We start from the raw sequence: 24,935 nt of genomic DNA, 5'->3' as shown, positions 1-24,935 counted from the left end.
AGAAAGATAAGATTGAAATTTGCATGGTCTAATTGATTCGACAACCAAAAACACATATATCTAAGTTTAGCTTTCATAATAAACCAGAAAATCAATAGTTATTTCTGGTTGTTTATTAAAGTTAGCTGGCTAACTTATTGATCCCGCTTTGTAGTATACCCCTCTGAGCCTAGATCAGCGCTCCTGCTCTAAGACTCTTTGTGAATATAGGGCCAGCCAGATTCCAATGGTACACAAGGTCACATTCTCTGGCTGGAAGACTGTGCAAACCAACCTGTTTATGGGAATTCGGATATTTTCCATCTTCGTCATTATTGTTGCTCAGGTTGTTGAAAGTCAGTTCCTACTCTTTTGTCTCTGATAAGAGCGTAAAATGTGTTCTCTGTGAGTCACAAAAAAATGCCACAGTGCATTGTTCCTGTCCGGTGCAGCGATTGTTAAAAGCTGCACTCTTTCCTGCTTTACATGGCAATTAAACAAGCAAACACCCTGTGCATTCCCACCGTAGCACCGCGGGCCCCTGGCCTGTGGGTCCGTTTCCTTTTGACCTGATAGACACAGTGTAAACCCCTGGCCTTGGCTAGCCTGGTCCCAGATATTTGTGTACTGTCTTGCCGACTCTTATGGCCAGTGTTACGCATATGAGTTGGCAAGACCGCACAAACAGATCTGGGACTAGGCTAAGAGATGGCTTCTTTCTGAGGACAGCTATCCCAGAGTAAGCTAGACTATTCATTATTTACAGACCAGTGTGTCTCTTTGCCTGGGTAGGTGCCTCTTGCCCATTTACTGGGCTCTGTGTGGGTTCATATGAAGTCAACAATCCCAACAGGAGTTCACTTTTACAGGTCAGGAGCAGGTCTGCCCTACATTTTTATGTGTCAGGCCTCCATAGAGAGGTAGCATATTTCAGGTAGGTATGAGGACACCTTGGCAGCAGGGCAGCCAGACAAACATCAGTAGAGAGGTATGATACAGGCTTGGAGTTCAGGGCAGTATTCATGGCTGATATGTCCAGACAACTGTACATATTAAATATCCTCTTGTTTTATGCTGGTTGTTACTGTGACAACTCAAGTTACATTGCTAAGCACTGACAGATGTGGTGTTGAAGATAGTGACACCCCAGTGGTGTGAGACAGGGCACAGCGGCCATGTCTGTCTCTCTGTCTGTTTGGGGTGTGATTTGGAGTCTAGATCCAGCCAGCTGTTGCCTCACAGGCAGGCTGGCCGGCTGATCTGAGGAGAGTTCGTTTGAGGTTCTGTTTCTGTTTCCCAGGAGGCTGTGTGTCAGTCACGGTGTCTGAATGGCAGTTTAACAGTCTGCACTACTTCCAGACACAGAGTGTCAATCTAAACCCTGGTGTGTGTGTGTGTGTGTGTGTGTGTGTGTGTGTGTGTGTGTGTGTGTGTGTGTGTGTGTGTGTGTGTGTGTGTGTGTGTGTGTGTGTGTGTGTGTGTGTGTGTGTGTCAGTTGGACATAGATCCTCCAGTCCTCCATTGCCAACCACGATACATTGGATTCTGTCGCAACCAAATCTCTCTGGATCTATTACTAGAAAGTTTTTGTGTCGCCACACAGCCCTGCCAGCTGCTCAGGGCTTGCTTTGATTGGAGATGTCAGGAGACTATGTACACATTCTCCTGAATGTCAAGACCCTCTATGTTATTCAATATCTGTATTTTAAGTTATTTGTTACAAAGTGAGAGCCAGGGATATGGACTCGATGTTTGTTAATTTGTGAGAACCCTTGTTGAGTTGATCTGTTGTTGTGAGACCAGAAGAGTGAGAACATTTTGTCCACTAGAGGAAATATACACTTAGCCTCGCTGACAGACATTTACAGAGACTAGGTGCGTCTCAAATAGAACCCTATATTCCTAGAAAATAATAAGTGCTATCTAGAACCTAAAGGGTTCTTCGGCTGTCCCCATAGGAGAACCCTTTTTGGTTCCAGATAGAACCCTTTCCACAGAGGGTTCTACATGGAACCGAAAAGGATTCTCCTATGGGGACAGGTGGGGAACCCTTTTGGAACCCTTTTTTGTAAAAGTGTACTCTCTATATACGGCACTACTTTTGACCAGGGCCCATGAAGCTCTGGCCAAAAGTAGTGCACTATAAAGTGAATAGGTGGTGCAATCACTTTCTCCATACCATTCTGCGCTGGTTCCCTGCTCACCTAGGCTAGCATCCCAAATGGCACACTATTCCCTATATAGTAAATAGGGTGCAATTTTATACTTAACCCCAGTTCAATTGGCACAGAATGAAGCAGTCCATCCCTGTATAATGTGAGCACAGCGTAATAGCATGTTTCCAGACAGACCACAGCAACTGAAGCATTTTAATTCCCTGTGTTTTCCGATATCTGCAAAACAAGAGACACCTTTTGACTTTCACTTCTTTCACTCTCATTGGCTGTGGCCTAGTCCGTGCAGGGTGAAACTCAGATCAGACAGTCCTAATGGTTGGTATTTAATATCCCTCTTTCTTTCTCTCTCTTTTTCAGGTCTGTATCTTCATAGGGGAAACGCTGCTTTTTCTGAACTGGGCCATCACGGCAGACATTTTAATGGTATGTACTGAGGAAAAACTATACTTATCCTTTGTTGCCTACCACTGGAAACGTCTAATACTGCACTACTGTAATAAAGGGTGGTTATCTCTTCTGGTGCAATTTGAGTTTCTTATTTTGAGTTATGAAATGCATGACTGTAACAGGGACAGGGAGCTTTGTATATATCGGATGGGGCTTAGTCATCATAATTATGCCCTTGACCCTGCATGATGCATACACCACTCATGGAAAGACTAAATGCATGGGAGAGCTCTTTTTCAGACAAATACTATTTCATTGAGCTTGCCTGGTGCAATGGAACCAATACAATAGTCGCAGAACTGCAAATCCACCCATCTGGAACTCCAGGCAGGCTAAAGTTAACACAACATTTATTTGAAAAGGTATCAAATAGTACTTGAACCCAAGTCCCAAAGAAATGATCTAGGAGGGTAGCTTAGAACTTGTTTACGTGTGTGAGCCAAATGAAATGGGACTTCCTGTGAAGTGAAAGGACCAGCCAAACTCATGAATCTGCCTGTTAGAATAGACACACTGGTGAGTTAGCTTGCAGAGGGTAGGGGAGAGGAGACAGGACAGTCAGCTGCAGAGCAGAGGCCCATACAGCAATTACTGGACAGCACTTACCATACAGCACTTACTGTGTGTGTGCGTGTGTTAGACTCACACACACACACAGTTCTAATCTAGCTGGAGATGACAAGCCTGGAGGCCTTTGGCAGTGAGGTGGACTGAACTTGCATAATTTAGGTCTCCTGAAATTGTTGTTGTTTTACTATGGATGGATGTATGGATAGCAGTGGAGGCTGTTAAGGGGAGTACGGCTCATAATAACGTCTGGAACAGAGCAAATGGAATGGCATCAAACACATGGAAACCATGTGTTTGATGTATTTGATACCATTCCACCTATACCGCTCCATACCTTACTTCAAGCCCGTTCTCCCCAATTAATGTACCATCAACCTCCTGTGATGGATAGATCCTTCCTTCTACATCCCTAGTCACCACTTCTGCCCTCGTTTCAACTCGCTCTCCATCTCTCTCTGTTATGTGATGATGTGTTATATCTTATGTGATTGAATTTGGACCTTGACGATATTTTTTTTTATATGTGATGGTGAAGCTAAATAAATGTCTGCACAAGAAGCCAGTCAAGTCGAGTCTCATCTGATCTTATCATCTCTCTGCAGTATGTTGTCATTCCGACTCGGAGGGCCACAGCGGTTGCCTTCCAGGGCTTCACTTCCCATCTCCTGGGGGATGCTGGAAGCCCATACCTCATAGGCCTGGTAAGACTACTCTACTCTCGCTCTCTTTGCGTGTGTGTGTGTGTGTGTGTGTGTGTGTGTGTGTGTGTGTGTGTGTGTGTGTGTGTGTGTGTGTGTGTGTGTGGGTGTGGGTGTGGGTGTATGCGTTTGCGTGTGTATGCATGCTTTTGCGTGTGTGTGCATTTATATGTGAGTACTGTGTGTCAGAGTTACTTGGGATCCATAGTCTTGTAGTGTGGATGAATAGGTTGTTACATACAATACTGTATATGTATCATAACACATTCACACTATTCACTCATCACTTGATGCGTTTTAGTAGCCTTTGTCTAACTCTGCCATTGCAAGGTTAAATGAGGTTGGTACCACAACAGCTTTTAACAAAACTCCCATTAGGACTTGTAGTGAACAGAGATGTGACTTCACTTCGCCAGTCGTTTGCTAATTTCTGCCAACCCACTTTCCAGTAAACCCAGTTCCCATTGGGACACCATTATGACTAGTAGTCAGAACCAGTGAACATGGCTCTTACTGGCACTCACATTCTCAAGGACACACACTGCTCTCTAAGTGTTCCCTCTGGTCTCCTAAATGCCTGGCCTTACACTGCATCCTTGCATAGACAATAGCTTCAGCCCCCGCTCCTATACCATCCTATCAGTGGCCATGATGACACTAGTTCCGGGCGTGTTTTCTGAACGTTTCACCAAGATGAAAGAGATATGCCAAGCGTCCATGACATTACTATACCGTTCCAAGTCCATTCCAGAAGGGGGGTAACACATTTCTCCCCAAGCTGCCAACTGGCATTTGAGTAATTCCGGAGAGAAAGCATCGGAGGAGAACTTTCCAAGTTAAACAGTAACCCAATGGAAGTGCCCCTCTACTCGGCATGGTATGCTGCACTGTGGTCGACCTGGGAGCTAGGAGGTTCTACACACTGTGTCCCCACACACAGTGTGACCACATGCCTAAATACGTGTGACAGGGGGTAAAGGATGAGGTGGACTGCCCTGAGTTGCCTATCTCGGTATGAATAAGTTACTTATCTCCTCCAATACTGAATAACTTACACAATATACTATTAGCCAAAGATGTGCTTCTAAAGCTTCACTTGACCTTATGCCATGAAGTGAAGTGGTTTCACATTGTTGTTCGACTGTCCTCAGTAAGAGCCAACAGCGGTCTTGATTAGAGAATCAAACTCAGGCCTGGGGATTCACTGGGGACAGGCAGAACAGTGACAGACGGGGCTGTGGAACAGCAGGTACAGCAGTTATTTAAGAAGGGGGAGAAAAGTATATACAACTACCGTTCAAAAGTTTGGGGTCACTTAGAAATGTCCTTGTTTTTGAAAGAAAGGCCATTTTTTGTTCATTAAAATAACATCAAATTGATCAGAAGTACAGTGTAGACATTGTTAATGTTGTAAATGACTATTGTAGCTGAAAACTGCAGATTTTTTATGGAATATCTACATAGGCGTACATAGGCCCATTATTAGCAACCATCACTCCTGTGTTCCAATAGCACGTTGTGTTAGCTGATCCAAGTTTTTCATTTTAAAAGGCTAGTTGATCATTAGAAAACCCTTTTGCAATTATGTTAGCACAGCTGAAAACTATTGTTCTGTTTAAAGAAGCAATAAAACTGGCCTTCTTTAGACTAGTTGGGTATCTGGAGCATCAGCATTTATGGGTTCCAGTCTCAAAATGGCCAGAAACAAAGTACTTTCTTCAGAAACTCGCTAGTTTACTATTGTTCTGAGAAATGAAGGCTATTCCATGCAAGAAATTGCCAAGAAACTGAAGATCTCGTACAACGGTGTGTACTACTCCCTTCACAGAACAGCGCAAACTGGCTCTAACCAGAATAGAAAGACGCCTCACAAGTCCTCAACTGGCAGCTTCATTAAATAGTAGCCGCAAAACACCAGTCTCAATGTCAACAGTGAAGAGGCGACTCCAGGATGCTGGCCTTCTAGGCAGAGTTGCAAAGAAAAAGCCATATCTCAGACTGGCCATTGAAAATAAAAGATTAAGATGGGCAAAAGAACACAGACACTGGGAAGAGTCGCCTCTTCGCTGTTGACATTGAGGCTGGTGTTTAGCCTTCATTTTAACCTAACTCCTAACCTTAACCCTAACCCCTAGCCTAGCTGACGTTAATGTTAGCCACCACAAATTGGAATTTGTAACATGTCATATGTTTTGAAAATTCTAACATGTTGTACATTTTGTAAATTCGTAACATATCATACAAATTATAATTTGTAACATATCATACAAAATGGATGATGGACATCCAAAATGTAATACATACCATGCAAAATGTAACCTATCATACTAATTCACACAGAGCGTGTAAAGAATAATACAAAATGCTCTGAGACCAGGTTGCTGTGATTCATCCCTCTCGGAATGTCGCTGACCTCCAGACCAAGGAGACCAGGCCCAGAATGCCCTGAATGCGTCACCATGCAGCGACTCCTCTATCTCTGACTGGCCCGGAGATTTAGCAGGCCGGTGTGATGGGCTCATCATGACGCACTCTACCAACCCACAACCCTCCTGCCTCCACACCCGCCACCCCCCACCACAAGGATGAACAGAGTCTGCAGATCTGAAATCACGGGAAAACATGTCAGCCGTTCATCGCTTAGCAACTGCAGAATAAAGCAGCCTTGAGCCACCCACTTGGTGCAGAATTAGGTTTTTACAAGTACTTGTGCTGCCCAAGACCCAAATATTAGACCTGCATTAGAGACGTGCCCTCAGAGGATCGTGAACCGAAGCAGCCACAGTGCATTGCCTTTGTATATTGATGGAGGTTGTGTGTTAAAATTAACTGGGCTCCCACTGTATCCTGCAGTACTGGTCCTTCTTATTGAGTGACAAGCCATTCATCCACAGTATATAGTCCCCCTTGTACCAGCACATAGGCCAGAGTGGCTGACAAATACAAACCATAGCTTCAGGGAGGAATATAATGAACAAGTGTAAAGACGTGTGTGTGTGTGTGTGTGTGTGTGTGTGTGTGTGTGTGTGTGTGTGTGTGTGTGTGTGTGTGTGTGTGTGTGTGTGTGTGTGTGTGTGTGTGTGTGTGTGTGTGTGTGTGTGGCAAATGGCCAGAGGCAGAGTGGGTGGCGAATCTCCCTGCAATCTTGCAAGAAATGCCTTGTAATGGATAATTTGACATGCACTATGTATTTTTAGCCCACACATACATTTGTGCATGCATACAGTCATACACTCTCACATGCACACTCTTATAACACCCACCTACACTCTGAGAGAGAGAGAGAGAGAGGCCCTGTCAGTCGGGTGGGTGGAGAGAGAGAGAGGCCCTGTCAGTCGTCACAGGGAATACCAGCCTCATGCCTGTCTGTCTTTACCTTTTTCAATTCAATCTAACTATTTATCCTCTCAGGGGAAATTAAGAAAGGCAAGTCAGGGGACCTGGGCTGTCAGGGCAGGAGTGAGTGTTCTGCCATTCTCCACAGCACTTTGAGGAACACTGGCCAACCTGCACTCACAGTTTGTGTGTGTGTGTCAGCACTTTAGTAAGACTATCTCCCAGCTGTTGTTTTCTTTAGCACATTGCGTGACGGACCAGGGCAACACTCAGCTCTGGAGAACTCTACTCTAACCTTGAAATTACTGAATACGCTGCTTGGAATATCCACTTATAGAGACATTGGTGTGTGTATGCGTGTTTTGTAACATTTTCTCCTTTTTGTGTTTGAGATATTCATTGGTTCAGTGTGTTACTTTGCATTATTGATTTGCCTAATGGATCGGGGACGATATGTATGGATTTGCCCTGTAGCAGTCAGAGGAACTCATGTAACTCACTACTACTCCTTGTAGTAACTTACTACTACTACTACTACTACTACTACTACTCCTTGTAGCCTTTGGCGTCTGTCGCAAGATCTGAGCGTGCTGTCCAGAGATGAGCTTTTTTCTGCTTTGATAAATTTACATAAGAGTCAAATGAATCTCTTGCTAAATGAGTCACACATACTGTAATTATGCAATGCACTATAATGGTAACAAGCACTAGGATTGATGCAGAAACGGTATATGTCGGTTTCCTGGACACAGATAAGCCCTTGACTAAAAAGTAATATTGAATGGAGATTCTCCATTGAGAATGCTTTGTAGTACAGGAATAGGTCTTCTCTGGATCTGGGAAACCGGCCCGAATAGTAATATTAGTGATCACTATTGGTGACTTGGAAAGACACAAGAGTGTGCATAATGTCTATAGCATATCCGTATTCCTTTACTGTTGTTTTTCTCTCTCTCTCTCTGTGTGTGTGTGTGTGTGTGTGTGTGTGTGTGTGTGTGTGTGTGTGTGTGTGTGTGTGTGTGTGTGTGTGTGTGTGTGTGTGTGTGTGTGTGTGTGTGTGTGTGTGTGTGTGTGTGTGTGTGTGTCCAGATATCGGACGCCCTCCAGAAGAGCTACACTAGGTCGGTGCTATGGCAGTTCCTCAGTTTGGGTTATGCCCTCATGCTCTGTCCCTTCGTCATCGTCCTGGGTGGCATGTTCTTCTTGGCAACCGCCCTCTTCTTCCTCGACGACAGGGACAAAGCAGAGAAACAGTGAGTCTCTTTTTGGCCTGCTTCTGTATAACCTAGATTACATTGACATTTTAAGCATTTCGTAGACACTCTTATTCAGAGTGACTTACAATCAGTGCTTCATACAATAGGCAAAGCAACCTCAAATCCATAAATTTTTTTTAGGAAAGGTCATTGTAAAACATGCACCTTACATCTGATCATCTTGAAAATTTCTCTGTAAAGCTAACTTTCATCAAGGTTTTACATGTCCATTCATGTACCATCCATAATTCTTCTTATTTGCTTAATTTCTCCAACATGTCAAGTCTGCTTTTTGGGGTATACACTCCCCACAAGGGGTACAATAGACACACACATCAAAAGTTTCATTTATATTTTTTGTCCATTCTGTAAGACAATCAAGTCGTGATTCCACGTGGAAATGTAAAGTCCGTAACGCTTGAATCGCCCGGAGAGGTAAACAGAGACGAAGCGATCAGGGTCAGTGGAGAGAGATTGTTCCAGGCTTTTATCCTTGACAAAAAGGGCTAGAGTCAGTTGGGAGCAGCAGACAACAACTAGACTCTCTCATTGAAGCAATGGACGTTCAAGGTCAACCGCTGCTGGCATTGTTAGCAGAAAACGATTCCCCATTATAGTGAATGGAAAAATGACAATCTTCGTGGTTAATCTTCATCTAAATATATATAAATATATTTAAAGTCAACAATGGTACCAAGAAGTGCTTCCGATACACCAGATGTACAGTACCAGTCAAAAGTGTGGACATCAAGGGTTTTTCTTTATTTTTACTGTTTTCTACATTGTAGTATAATAGTGAAGACATCAAATCTATTTGATCTGGCGTCCACAATCACATGACCTCGACCCAATTGAGATGGTTTGGGATGAGTTGGACTACAGAGTGAAGGAAAAGCAGCCAACAAGTGCTCAGCATATGTGGGAACTCCTTCAAGACTGCTGGAAAAGCATTCCAGGTGAAGCTGGTTGAGAGAATGCCAAGAGTGTGCAAAGCTGTCATCAAGGCGGCTACTTTGAAGAATCTCAAATATAAAATATATTGAGATTTGTTAACACTTTTTTGGTTACTATATGATTCCACAGAAGAAGTTAGTGCTGGTTTGAAATTTACAGAATGGTTACCTGGAGGGTCTTGCTTTTCAACTTCAGTCAAAGGTGTTAGTATTTATTAAATCTAGTCTAAGGGAGGGTCATTCAATTGAGGAAATTTCAATATCTATCAGTGTTTTAGAATTAGTTGTTTATTAAGCTATGTGTGCCTGCTGAATCGCTGATTCACCGCAGGGTGCGCAATATCAGGTGCGCCTATAGACTATTTTTTATTTATTTTTATTTAACTAGGCAAGTCAGTTAAGAACAAATTCTTATTTTCAATGACGGCCTAGGATCAGTGGGTTAACTGCCTGTTCAGGGGCAGAACGACCTTCCGGTTACTAGTCCAACACTCTAACCACTAGGCTACCCTGCCTCCCCCAAATGATCCAAAGCCTATAGGCTATAGTAGTCAAAGTGCATGCTTGGAGAACCACAGAGTAAAGTTATATTTCTAGTATAGCTGCTGGGATGGTGTAAATACAACTATTCTGTATTACACACTGCAATGGGTATTCCAATCCTGAGCCCTGGCCTGCTCTGCTCTTGCTGATCAAAAACTGTTGTGTGTGCTGCCTAACCAATGGCTGTGCTGTGTAGGCCTACGGTGGCAGTTCAGGAGGAGCGTCAAAGGCTTCTTCCAATTTTGTCGTTTTTGTACTTTCTTGCACGCGGACTAGCCTATAGGCTATGTCATGTTCAGTTTGAGAAGGAGAGCGCAAAGATGAGAAGGAGGACCTGAGGCCAACTTTGATAGCTTGCTACTACTATAATTAATTTTATTAAAAACAATATGTTTCTTGCCAATGATGTAAGACAAAAGAAAAATGGATGTAGAACTGCATGACATTTTATAAAAAAATATATATTTAAAATATATATATATATAAATATATATTTTCTTCGAACCTGCAAATACGATGAGAGATTCATTCAATGCTTTTACTATAAAGGAGATATTTCCATCCCTACTCTTGTCCACGGTGGTCCAAGGACAACCCACAACCTTCTGGCCTGCAGCCCTGTGTGCTATCAAAATTACTGCGTTGCCATGTAATGCTTACAGGACGAAGAACAGTTTCTAAAATTGCATATCTACGGCTCTGTTCTGTCAAAAAAAAATTGTGTAAACGGTAGACATGTTCTCTGCTATTCACTTTGTTTTAATTGTTATTTTGGGTATAAGGAGGGTCTCTTTTTCAAGCGTTCAGGGAGGGTTTAGATCAAATATATTTTCCTGAAGGGAAATTGGACCATTTCAGATAGGTCCAATTTTCTCCATGTCACCCTTATTATAAATAACGTTCACTCCCACATAAGCATAATTTAGTTGATAATGGCAGCCTGCAGTAACCCGGTCAGCCTTCAACTTGAGTTACTCAGTGAGAAGGGGCAGCACTGAGCCAGCCTGCAATTTCACTTCCTGGAGTAGCTCAAACTGCGCATGTTATGTCTCCATCCGACTTCATTTGGTTTCAATTCCCTATTGAGTCTTCACATAGGAATGAATGGTGTCACATGATCAATGACTTTGTCCAGTCATATATGCAGTCATTTGCTGAGAGGGAGAGGATGCTGCAACTCTTTTCCTTAAACCTGTAGGCCATGCCAGGCCTGTCAAACAAGATGCAGAGCCAGAGAAAGCGGGAATAACTAGTCAGTTGCACAACTGAATGTATTCAACTGAAATGTGTCTTCCACATTTAATCCAACCCCTCTGAATCAGAGAGATGTGGGGGGCTGTCTTAATTAACATCATTGGCATCCAGGGAGCAGTTATTAGGGTCAGAACAGCAGATTTTTCCACTTTGCTTGCTCTGGGATTTGAACCAGTAACCTTTCGGTTACTGGCACAACACTCTTAACTGCTACGCCTCAGGTCTCCCCCTGAGAGTCCCCTGGCCAATAGAAACACTGTCGCTATAGTGCCCTCCACTCCACCCTGTCAGCTAAAAGAGCAAAGTGCTCTGTCCATCTGAAGCAGAGCTGACCCAAGCTGTTCCACAAGCCATCACATTATTACACTTTGCTTACTTTGCCTTTCATGAGCTACCACCCCTCATGTATTTAACGCCCAAGCATTCAAATTCTCCAACTCTCTTTTCAAACAAAAACACACCAAGCACACACACATTGAGGGCATTAGCACTGTGGCATCTCATACCCATAAAAGGTCAAAACAAACAGTCATCCACACTTTTCGGGTGCTGCTCTAAACGGACTTCTATTTTAGCGCTTGACAACGCAGACGCTCGTTGGCGCGCGCAAGCAGTGACCACTCACGTTAAGTGCGTGAGCGTTGAAAAATCAATTTGCACATACAAGTTATACGCACTGTGTGCGCGTGCCAATGAGCGTCTGCATTGCCAACCGCTAAAATAGAAGTCAGTTCTATTTGTGACGCTGAACGTGATGCAAGTCCTGCCTCTCCCAATCTCCTCGTTGGTTTATAGAAGCATATACCCACATGCCATCTCCTCATTGGTTATACTCACGTGGGTCTTAGAGTGATGGACTGTGCCATCCCCACAGCCTCCACAATGGATTAGTCCCCTCAGGCGCGAATCAGACAGGTTCCTTGTAAACCATGATATATTTAAAAAAAGAATGTGCTACTGCTCAACTAAAGAAATCCCGGTTGACATATCGACCAAACAATCGACCAGTCGACTAAATGGGGTCAGCCCTAGCTTTTCCACGTTGACAAACAAGCATTCCATATACAGTGCCTTGCGAAAGTATTCGGCCCCCTTGAACTTTGCGACCTTTTGCCACATTTCAGGCTTCAAACATAAAGATATAAAACTGTATTTTTTTGTGAATAATCAACAACAAGTGGGACACAATCATGAAGTGGAATGACATTTATTGGATATTTCAAACTTTTTTAACAAATCAAAAACTGAAAAATTGGGCGTGCAAAATTATTCAGCCCCCTTAAGTTAATACTTTGTAGCGCCACCTTTTGCTGCGATTACAGCTGTAAGTCGCTTGGGGTATGTCTCTATCAGTTTTGCACATCGAGAGACTGAATTTTTTCCCATTCCTCCTTGCAAAACAGCTCGAGCTCAGTGAGGTTGGATGGAGAGCATTTGTGAACAGCAGTTTTCAGTTCTTTCCACAGATTCTCGATTGGATTCAGGTCTGGACATTGACTTGGCCATTCTAACACCTGGATATATTTATTTTTGAACCATTCCATTGTAGATTTTGCTTTATGTTTTGGATCATTGTCTTGTTGGAAGACAAATCTCCGTCCCAGTCTCAGGTCTTTTGCAGACTCCATCAGGTTTTCTTCCAGAATGGTCCTGTATTTGGCTCCATCCATCTTCCCATCAATTTAAACCATCTTCCCTGTCCCTGCTGAAGAAAAGCAGGCTCAAACCATGATGCTGCCACCACCATGTTTGACAGTGGGGATGGTGTGTTCAGGGTGATGAGCTGTGTTGCTTTTACGCCAAACAAAACGTTTTGCATTGTTGCCAAAAAGTTCAATTTTGGTTTCATCTGACCAGAGCACCCTCTTCCACATGTTTGGTGTGTCTCCCAGGTGGCTTGTGGCAAACTTTAAACAACACTTTTTATGGATATCTTTAAGAAATGGCTTTCTTCTTGCCACTCTTCCATAAAGGCCAGATTTGTGCAATATACGACTGATTGTTGTCCTATGGACAGTGTCTCCCACCTCAGCTGTAGATCTCTGCAGTTCATCCAGAGTGATCATGGGCCTCTTGGCTGCATCTCTGATCAGTCTTTTCCTTGTATGAGCTGAAAGTTTAGAGGGACGGCCAGGTCTTGGTAGATTTGCAGTGGTCTGATACTCCTTCAATTTCAATATTATCGCTTGCACAGTGCTCCTTGGGATGTTTAAAGCTTGGGAAATATTTTTGTATCCAAATCCGGCTTTAAACTTCTTCACAACAGTATCTCGGACCTGCCTGGTGTGTTCCTTGTTCTTCATGATGCTCTCTGCGCTTTTAACGGACCTCTGAGACTATCACAGTGCAGGTGCATTTATACGGAGACTTGATTACACACAGGTGGAATGTATTTATCATCATTAGTCATTTAGGTCAACATTGGATCATTCAGAGATCCTCACTGAACTTCTGGAGAGAGTTTGCTGCACTGAAAGTAAAGGAGCTGAATAATTTTGCACGCCCAATGTTTCAGTTTTTGATTTGTTAAAAAAGTTTGAAATATCCAATAAATGTCATTCCACTTCATGATTGTGTCCCACTTGTTGTTGATTCTTCACAAAAAAATACAGTTTTATATCTTTATGTTTGAAGCCTGAAATGTGGCAAAAAGGTCGCAAAGTTCAAGGGGGGCGAATACTTTCGCAAGGCACTGTGTATATATATATCACAAAAGTGAGTATACCCCTCACTTTTTTGTAAATATTTGAGTAGATCTTTTCATGTGACAACACTGAAGAAATTACACTTTGCTATAATGTAAAGTAGTGAGTGTCCAGCTTGTATAACAGTGTAAATTTGCTGTCCCCTCAAAATAACTCAACACACAGCCATTAATGTCTAAACCGCTGGCAACAAAAGTCAGTACACCCCTAAATTAAAATGTCCAAATTGGGCCCAAAGTGTCCATATTTTGTGTGGCCACCATCATTTTCCAGCACTGTCTTAACCCTCTTGGGCATGGAGTTCACCAGAACTTCACACGTTGCTACTGGAGTCCTCTTCCACTCCTTCATGACAACATCACAGAGCTGGTGGATGTTAGAGACCTTGCACTCCTCCATCTTCCGTTTGAGGTTGCCCCACAGATGCTCAATAGGGTCTAGGTCTGGAGACATGCTTGGCCAGTCCATCATCTTTACCCTCAACTTCTTTAGCAAGGCAGTGGTCGTCTTGGAGGTGTGTTTGGGGTCGTTATCATGTTGGAATAATGCTCTGCGGCCCAGTCTCTGAAGGGAGGGGATCATGCTCTGCTTCAGTATGTCACAGTACATGTTGGCATTCATGGTCCCCTCAATGAACTGTAGCTCCTCAGTGCCGGCAGCACTCATGCAGCCCCAGACCATGACACTAGCACCACCATGCTTGACTGTAGGCAAGACACACTTGTCTTTGTACTCCTCACCTGGTTGCCGCCACACACGCTTGACATCATCTGAACCAAATAAGTTTATCTTGGTCTCATCAGACCACAGGACATGGATCCAGCAATCCATGTCCTTAGTCTGCTTGTCTTCAGCAAACTGTTTGTGGGCTTTCTTGTGCATCATCTTTAGAAGAGGCTTCCTTCTGGGACGAAAGCCATGCAGACCAATTTGAAGCAGTGTACGGCGTATGGTCTGAGCACTGACAGGCTGACCCCCCCCCCCCCCTCAACCTCTGCAGCAATGCTGGCAGCACTATTTCCCAAAGACAACCTCTGGATATGCCGCTGAGCACATGCACTCAACTTCTTTGGTGGACCATGGCGAGGCCTGTTCTGAGTGGAACCTGTCCAGTTAAACCACTGTATGGTCTTGGCCACCGTGTTGCAGCTCAGTTTCAGGGTCTTGGCAATCTTCTTATAGCCCAAGCCATCTTTATGTAGCGCAACAATTATTTTTTTCAGATCCTCAGAGTTCTTTGCCATGAGGTGCCATGTTGAACTTCCAGTGACCAGTCAGTATGAGGGAGTGTGAGAGTGATGACACCAAATTTAACACACCTGCTCCCCATTCACACCTGAGACCTTGGAACACTAATGAGTCACATGTCACCGGGGAGGGAAAATGGCTAATTGGATCCAATTTGGACATTTTCACTTAGGGGTGTACTCACTTTTGTTGCCAGCGATTTAGACATTAATGTCTGTGTGTTGAGTTATTTTGAAGGGACAGCAAATTTACACTGTTATACATTGTAGCAAAGTGTAATTTCTTCAGTGTTGTCACATGAAAATATATACTCAAATATTTACAAAAATGTGAGGGGTGTACTCACTTTTGTGATATACTGTGTGTATATATATAGATAACAGTCCGTTCATGCTCAAATGCCCCATGATTTACACATTTTCTCCTGACTTGACAATTGCAGCCCTTTTTCTTGTACGAGTCTGTCCTTAAATATTCTGGGATATTTTTAAAAGCCAAGAAGCAGAAGGAGTGTACTCACTGGAGCAAGACTCTGTCTATTCCTAGACTTAATATTTATAGGTTGTTAGCTTTTTTGGGCTGAGTGGAGACCATTAATAGCTCAGCTAAGGCACACATATGCCCCCACACATTCACATACACACATTATTCACTAACTTAGACTTACACACTCACACACACACACGCAGGTGCACAAATACACACACATGGCGTGAGAGCTCATCTATGTCCTCTGCCATGGTTGGCCCTGGTGTAGCTAGGCACATCAGTGACTCCTCGTGAGTACAGTACAGGCCCGGCTTAACTCACTTCTGGGACGACCGCCTGAGGAGGCAAGAGACCAGATTGTCATGAAGTGTGCTTTGAAGAGAGGAGAAAAGGTGCAGACTAAAAAAGGCATCAGGGAGACAGGGGGCATGTGAGGAAAGAAAGTATGAGAAGAAGGCGTGAGAGACAGAAACATTATTTTTTAAAGGGCCAGCAAAAGAGAGCGTAGGATAGTGTGGCAAGGGTAGTTCTATTAGTCCTGCATTTTATCCTCATATACACACACACACTGACATGTTTTTTGGACTACCTCTGGATGTTTAACTGAGCTGTATGTGTGGAGTCTGTGGATTGTTCCTGATTGTCTTCTCTGTTCTGTTCTCAGATTGGCAGCAATGACGCGACCACCCTCCTCAGTAAAGGTATGACAAGGTACTTTTATCACTCTGAGATTGTGTATCTAACACTTAAGAGGTTAGATGTCAATTAAGTTTATCATCTGTAATTATTGTGACATTGAAACATTTGTTTTTATATTGGCTCTATACTCTAAACATTTGGATTTTAAATCAAACAATGACTATGAGGTGAAAGTGCAGACTGTCAGCTTTAACCTGTTGCCACTCTAGGGGCAGTATTTTCATTTTTGGAGAAAGAAAACTTTCCCGTTTTAAACGGGATATTTTGTCAGGACAAGATGCTAGAATATGCATATAATCGACTTTGGATAGAAAACACTCTAACGTTAGCATAACTGTAAAGATATTGTCTGTGAGTATAACAGAACTGATGTTGCAGACGAAAGCCTGAGAAAAATCCAATCCGGAAGTGCCCCAGGTTTTGAAAGCGCTGCGTTCCAATGAGTCCCTATTGAGCTGTGAGTGTGCTATCAACGAGCTTACAAGATTCTCACGTAAAATACAGAGGTAGCCATTATTCCAATCGGTCCTACTGAAAAATGAATTGTCCCGACAGATATATTATCGAATAGATAATAGAAAAACACCTTGAGGATTGATTATAAATAACGTTTGCCATGTTTCTGTCGATATTATGGAGCTATTTGGAATATTTTTCGCCGTTTTCGTGACTGCAATTTCCGGGCGATTTCTCAACCAAACGTGAGGAACAAACAGAGCTATTTTGCCTACAAAAATAATCTTTTGGGAAAAAGACGAGTGAAAACATCCGAAGTTTATCAAAGGTAAACAATTTAATTTGATTGCTTTTCTGATTTGTGACAAGGTTGCCTGCTGCTAGCAAGGCATAATGCTATGCTAGGCTATCGATAAACTTACACAAATGCTTGTCTAACTTTGGCTGTAAAGCATATTTTGAAAATAAATCTGAGATGACAGGGTGATTAACAAAAGGCTAAGCTGTGTCATTATATTTCATAGGAAAATAGGAATATTTTCTAGGGATATTTATGTCCGTTGTGTTATGCTAATTAGTTTCAGGCAATGATTACGCTCCCGCATGCGGGCTTGGGAGTCACAAGAAGCTTTAGTGAATTCTCATCCATATCGGGGAACCGTTTAGAAAGTACAGCAGTTTTTGTACATAGTACACTCCATTTTAGGGCACCAATAGTAATTTTTTTTAACCTTTATTTAACTAGGCAAGTCAGTTAAAGAACAAATTCTTATTTTCAATAAAGGCCTAGGAACAGTGGGTTAACTGCCTGTTCAGGGGCAGAACGACAGATTTGTACCTTGTCAGCTCGGGGGTTTGAACTTGCAAACTTCTGGTTACTAGTCCAATGCTCTAACCACTAGGCTACCCTGCCTCCCCAAATGCACTAATATGTGTATAAAAGTACTAAAATTTTAAGTATTTGGTCACATATTTATATCACGTAATGACTACATCAAGCTTGTGACTCTACAAATTTGTTGGATGCATTTTCTGTTTGTTTTGGTTGTGTTTCAGATTATTTTGTGCCTAACAGAAATTAATGGTAAATAATGTATTGTGTCATTTTGGAATCACTTTTATTGGAAGTAAGAATATAATATGTTTGTAAACACTTCTACATTAATGTGGATGCTACCATGATTACAGATAATCCTGAATGAAGGAATAATGATGACAGACGCACAAATACTGTATAGCTTAGGCCTACTGTTGACATGGCGCTATACAGTAGGACTGACAAATATGTATATATGTTTGTATGCACTGTAGGTAGACCTATGTTAATAATTTAAAGCATTATGGCAAATGCCTCACAAGTAGACTATTAGAAACCTTTTATGGATAGACTATTTGGCTAATGCATTGGCCAGTATAAGAAAGCCACCTGTCTGGGAACCCCGTTCCGCTAGCAGCACCCCTTGCCAACAACCAATGAAATTGCAGGGCGCCAAATTCAATCAACAGAAATCTCATAAATCAAATTTCTCAAACATACAAGTATTAGGCACCATTTTAAAGATAAAATTCCCAGCCACAGTGTCTGATTTCAAAAAGGTTTTACAGCAAAAGCTTCACAAATGATTATGTTAGGTCACCACCAAGTCACAGAAAAACATTTTCACAAAAACCAGAAAATCATTCAAATAAAATCATTTACCTTTGAAGAACTTCGGATGTTTTCAATGAGGAGACTCTCAGTTAGATAGCAAATGTTCAGTTTTTCCTGAAAGATTCTTTGTGTAGAAGAAATCGCTCCGTTTTGTACATCACTTTTGGCTACCAAAAATGAACAAAAATTCAGTCACCAAAATGCCAAACCTTTTTCCAAATTTACTCCTTAATATTGACTGAAACATGGCAAACGTTGTTTAGAATCAATCCTCAAGGTGTTTTTCACATATCTCTTCATTGATATATCGTTCATGGAAGTCTTCTTTCTTCTCTGAATTACATGGAAAAATACTTGCAGTTGAAGTTTACGCACCAATTTCGACGCAGGACACCGGGCGGACACCTGGTAAATGGGGTCTCTTATGCCTACAAATACGTCACAATGCTGCAGACACCTTGGGGAAACGGCAGAAATTGTGGGCTCATTCCTGTCGCATTCACAGCCATATAAGGAGACATTGGAAAACAGCGCTTCAAAACCTTTGCTCATTTCCTGTTTGAAGTTTCATCTTGGTTTCGCCTGTAGCATCAGTTCTGTGGCACTCACAGATAATATCTTTGCAGTTTTGGAAACGTCAGAGTGTTTTCTTTCCAAAGGTGTCAATTATATGCATAGTCAAGCATCTTTTCATGACAAAATATCTTGTTTAAAACGGGAACGTTTTTTTATCCAAAAATGAAATACTGCCCCTAGAACAGTTTTAGAAATGTCAGAGTGTTTTATATCCAATACTACTAAGACTGAGGACTGAGACTGAGTAGGAGGTAGTTTACTCTGGGCACGCTTTTCATCCAAAAGTGAAAATGCTGCCCCCTAGCCCAAACAGGATTTATAGTAGGGTAATGGTAACCTACTAAGGGCAATTTTTTTTTAATCAAACGAAACATAAGACAATCAATTTTTACAGGAAAATATCTAACATTTTTCTAAATACAAGTACCAGTGGATTATATCTACGCCTAGGGTTTTTTTTACGCATCCAAAATGATAACAGGAGCTGGTAAAAAATAATGTACAATAGTCTACATACAAAAAATTGGGATGTCCGCTCACTGTTTTGATGCTGCTCCTAAACTTGATATTATTGGTGATTAAGATTTATTTCAAAGCGGTCTTGTGAGCCAAACCCTTTATTGATAGTCTTGACTACTTGGCAAATGCATTGGGCAGGACAAAAAAAACTGTCTTCACTGAGAGGGGGTTGGGGTATGCTTGTTTTTTAATCAAATGAAACGAAATGGGAAAAATACATGTTTTTTTAATGTTTCTAAACACAAGGTTTACCGGCACAAAAAGCACATCTCTCTTGTTCCATGTGTATATGGGCACTGTTCCTTACGGGTGGATTAACCCTAACGCAACATGCATAAAAGAAACCCCTGAAACTAGATCCCCTACACACTGGTCTTAATGAGAAGGGAAAAAAACTGTTGGGGGAGGTTCTCTTCTACACTGTTCAACCAATCTAGTAAATGTGGAGGAGGAGTTAAGATGCAGTGTTGCCTTGTTAATGTCCAAAAGTGGAAGTCTTGTTAAGTTTGGCTCTCTTTTAATTTCCCCTGAAAACCAGAACATTCGGTTGCTGGGGACTTGGCAGAAGCTACAGGTGGATAGGATGTGCTTCTGTTGTCAAAATCCATGTCATAACCAACCGGGTTCTTGCTAATATCAGCTTTTCGGTTGGTCATAAATATCCCCACCAGCGCATACTGAAATTGACACTTTGGTGCACGTTTTTTAGGACACATTAAACATTGCGACCCCTCCCACCTCGTATGACACAGGTAAATGACCATTTCTGGCACTAGGGTTTGAAAATAGAGTGCCAGCTTTAACAGGTCGAGATTGCAAACGAGTGTGTGTTTTACAATTGCGCTGGCTTAACGCCAGATGTGTATGACTGTTTAAAAATTGAAGTAACTTTCAATCTCCGATAAGAAAATAGTTTTTCCTCCTAACTAACTACAAGTTGTAGTGTCCATAAGACACTGGCGCAATGCTCTACAATCATCCTTTAAGTGGGAGACTTTGATTCAATGGTCTTTGAAAGAACTGGGAATATTGGAGACTTTAATTATACTTAGAAAGCACTTTCCCCTAGTTTCCATAGACCTTTTAAATGGCGATAACATTCATGTCGTCGTATTGATCTTTGATGTACCTCTTGGTTCCAAGGTCTATTGTGTACATTACGGGATGTCGTCAAGGAGTCGTCAGGGCATTATTGGCCTTGGTACCCTCCCTCCTTCCTCTCTTTATCACACACACACACAGGCACACCTCCCTCCTTCATCCCCTTATCACACTCCGACACACACACCGCTCAGCCTCTCACATTAATTATCAAATCCCCCGCCCCGTCCCCCAAAAAATAAACACACACACGGGGGAAATGTTCTGCATTGCCAACTCTCCACAGCAGGACAATGGGGAGGTTTTGGAGTAACAGACTAAAAATAACAAGATTACACCCTGACCCACTGATTGGCAAAGATTTGTGTTTCATGTTATTGTGACCTGGCTTTTCAAGGTTATCGTGTTTATACATGGGGTCAAGAATGTATCTATCCCTTTGTGCTCCTGTCTCGGCTAATTAGCCTCTTTGCTTGCTTGATACTAGCTCTAGTCAAATGTATACAGTTGAAGTTGGAAGTTTACATACACTTAGGTTGGAGTCATTAAAACTTGTTTTTCAACCACTCCACAAATTTCTTGTGGCTACTACCCCCCTACTTTTTTCAATTTCCGCCTGAAGACATACCCTAATCTAACAGCCGTTAGCTCAGGCAGAGAACCAAGGATGTGCATATTCTTGGTACCATTTGAAAGAAAACACTCTGAAGTTTGTGTAAATGAATTGAATGTAGGATAATATAACACAATAGATCTGGTTTAGATAATACAATGAAAAAAAACATGTTTTTTTGTATTTTAATATCTTTAAAATGAACAAGATAAAACAAACATTCAGATAGGAGGATGGGGACAATTTCATTGAAACACATAAGAGGGCAGCAGTACTTGTGCAAAGTTTCAGAATGATAACTTCCAGAATGAGTGTGCTACATGACATTTATCATGAAGTCACCCAGGTGTCCCACACAAGTAGCCCAAATGTACCCAAGTGGCCAAATTGGTGAAGTTATACATTTTGAATGGAATAACTATATACAAAATACCAAAATGGTATTTTAACACCCCCCCAAAAAAATATATATATATAATTGAGAAAAAACATGAAGAAAAAAATATATACATTTACAAAATAACACTTTCAATATTTGGAAGACCCTCAGTCCTCGACACAATATTATGCTGCTGATGCCAGGTGCCATAGCACATCCATGCCTGCAGAAATACATTTGGGCAGATGAACACCACTTGTGGCAGGAGCCAGCTTCAGTGGGGGATGGACACCTTGGCACTGGGGGCTCCCATTCGGAGTCAGTGTCACTGTGAAAGAAAATGTTCAGTTAGAATAGTTTCACATATGAGCCCTGTATTAACAGGTATAATAAACAGATATATATATATAGTACAGGGAACATATGGTTGAATATATTATTATAGACCTGCTAGATCTACTGTCTCTATTATATTACAACAGACCAGCTGTATCTACTGTCTCCATTTCACTTAGGCCATTGTGGGCCTGCCCTCCCCTCAACAGCCTCAAATAGGCTATTTCATTTCACAAATAATATTTTATATTATTAATTTCAAACGGCGGCATTAGTATGAGAATAACTAACCAGTCCAAAACGGTGTCCTCTCCGTTCAAAAAATATTCCTCCATTTGGGAATCGCTAAATGAATCGTCCTCGATCAATTTCTTCTAAAATTGTGTTTACTTCTGTATATCTAGACTTAGATTTATCTTGCCCTGACTTAGTCGCCATACTGATTGATATATAAACAGTTGAATATGCGCTTTACCAAAACACCGCTGTGCGCAACATGCGTTGATCCTTCCGGTATGAAACTTCAATGGCGAATGACCCTCTTTATGCCGGAGTTTACTACAGTGCCTTGCGAAAGTATTCAGCCCCCTTGAACTTTTCGACCTTTTGCCACATTTCAGGCTTCAAACATAAAGATAGAATTTTTATATTTTTTTGTGAAGAATCAACAACAAGTCGGACACAATCATGAAGTGGAACGACATTTATTGGATATTTCAAACTTTTTTAACAAATCAAAAACTGAAACATTGGGTGTGCAAAATTATTCAGCCCCCTTAAGTTAATACTTTGTAGCGCCACCTTTTGCTGCAATTACAGCTGTAAGTCGCTTGGGGTATGTCTCTATCAGTTTTGCACATCGAGAGACTGAAATGTTTTCCCATTCCTCCTTGCAAAACAGCTCGAGCTCAGTGAGGTTGGATGGAGAGCATTTGTGAACAGCAGTTTTCAGTTCTTTCCACAGATTCTCGATTGGATTCAGGTCTGGACTTTGACTTGGCCATTCTAACACCTGGATATGTTTATTTTTGAACCATTCCATTGTAGATTTTGCTTTATGTTTTGGATCATTGTCTTGTTGGAAGACAAATCTCCGTCCCAGTCTCAGGTCTTTTGCAGACTCCATCAGGTTTTCTTCCAGAATAGTCCTGTATTTGGCTCCATCCATCTTCCCATCAATTTAAACCATCTTCCCTGTCCCTGCTGAAGAAAAGCAGGCCCAAACCATGATGCTGCCACCACCATGTTTGACAGTGGGTATGGTGTGTTCAGGGTGATGAGCTGTGTTGCTTTTACTCCAAGCATAACGTTTTGCATTGTTGCCAAAAAGTTCAATTTTGGTTTCATTTACATTTTACATTTACATTTAAGTCATTTAGCAGACGCTCTTATCCAGAGCGACTTACAAATTGGTGAATTCACCTTCTGACATCCAGTGGAACAGCCACTTTACAATAGTGCATCTAAATCATTTAAGGGGGGGGGGGGTGAGAAGGATTACTTATCCTATCCTAGGTATTCCTTGAAGAGGTGGGGTTTCAGGTGTCTCCGGAAGGTGGTGATTGACTCCGCTGTCCTGGCGTCGTGAGGGAGTTTGTTCCACCATTGGGGGGCCAGAGCAGCGAACAGTTTTGACTGGGCTGAGCGGGAACTGTACTTCCTCAGTGGTAGGGAGGCGAGCAGGCCAGAGGTGGATGAACGCAGTGCCCTTGTTTGGGTGTAGGGCCTGATCAGAGCCTGGAGGTACTGCGGTGCCGTTCCCCTCACAGCTCCGTAGGCAAGCACCATGGTCTTGTAGCGGATGCGAGCTTCAACTGGAAGCCAGTGGAGAGAGCGGAGGAGCGGGGTGACGTGAGAGAACTTGGGAAGGTTGAACACCAGACGGGCTGCGGCGTTCTGGATGAGTTGTAGGGGTTTAATGGCACAGGCAGGGAGCCCAGCCTACAGCGAGTTGCAGTAATCCAGACGGGAGATGACAAGTGCCTGGATTAGGACCTGCGCCGCTTCCTGTGTGAGGCAGGGTCGTACTCTGCGCATGTTGTAGAGCATGAACCTACAGGAACGGGCCACCGCCATGATGTTGGTTGAGAACGACAGGGTGTTGTCCAGGATCACGCCAAGGTTCTTAGCGCTCTGGGAGGAGGACACAATGGAGTTGTCAACCGTGATGGCGAGATCATGGAACGGGCAGTCCTTCCCGGGAGGAAGAGCAGCTCCGTCTTGCCGAGGTTCAGCTTGAGGTGGTGATCCGTCATCCACACTGATATGTCTGCCAGACATATCAGTGTGGTTTCATCTGACCAGAGCACCTTCTTCCACATGTTTGGTGTGTCTCCCAGGTGGCTTGTGGCAAACTTTAAACAACACTTTTTATGGATATCTTTAAGAAATGGCTTTCTTCTTGCCACTCTTCCATAAAGGCCAGATTTGTGCAATATACGACTGATTGTTGTCCTATGGACAGAGTCTCCCACCTCAGCTGTTGATCTCTGCAGTTCATCCAGAGTGATCATGGGCCTCTTGGCTGCATCTCTGATCAGTCTTCTCCTTGTATGAGCTGAAAGTTTAGAGGGACGGCCAGGTCTTGGTAGATTTGCAGTGGTCTGATACTCCTTCCATTTCAATATTATCGCTTGCACAGTGCTCCTTGGGATGTTTAAAGCTTGGGAAATCTTTTTGTATCCAAATCCGGCTTGAAACTTCTTCACAACAGTATCTCGGACCTGCCTGGTGTGTTCCTTGTTCTTCATGATGCTCTCTGCGCTTTTAACGGACCTCTGAGACTATCACAGTGCAGGTGCATTTATACGGAGACTTGATTACACACAGGTGGATTGTATTTATCATCATTAGTCATTTAGGTCAACATTGGATCATTCAGAGATCCTCACTGAACTTCTGGAGAGAGTTTGCTGCACTGAAAGTAAAGGGGCTGAATAATTTTGCACGC

General features: G+C 42.5%; 1 protein-coding gene across 2 annotated transcripts in view; it reads left to right on the top strand.

Moving 5' to 3' along the window:
- Positions 1–24,935, top strand: part of spns2 (SPNS lysolipid transporter 2, sphingosine-1-phosphate) — a 147,428-nt gene that overhangs the window by 110,675 nt on the left and 11,818 nt on the right. Inside the window, exons 9-12 of one of the 2 annotated variants that reach the window (XM_064980791.1) lie at positions 2,514–2,579; positions 3,776–3,874; positions 8,297–8,460; positions 16,320–16,356. In XM_064980791.1, the coding sequence (XP_064836863.1) occupies positions 2,514–2,579; positions 3,776–3,874; positions 8,297–8,460; positions 16,320–16,356 (366 nt within the window). Of the gene's footprint in view, positions 1–2,513; positions 2,580–3,775; positions 3,875–8,296; positions 8,461–16,319; positions 16,367–24,935 lie in introns of both variants that reach the window. The other variant, XM_064980792.1, reaches the window with a different exon arrangement.

This window comes from Oncorhynchus masou, chromosome 12, assembly GCF_036934945.1.
Source record: "Oncorhynchus masou masou isolate Uvic2021 chromosome 12, UVic_Omas_1.1, whole genome shotgun sequence".
Classification (NCBI taxonomy): domain Eukaryota; kingdom Metazoa; phylum Chordata; class Actinopteri; order Salmoniformes; family Salmonidae; genus Oncorhynchus; species Oncorhynchus masou.
Note: the sequence above shows the minus strand (reverse complement) of the source record. Positions and strands in the feature narration are given on the sequence as shown.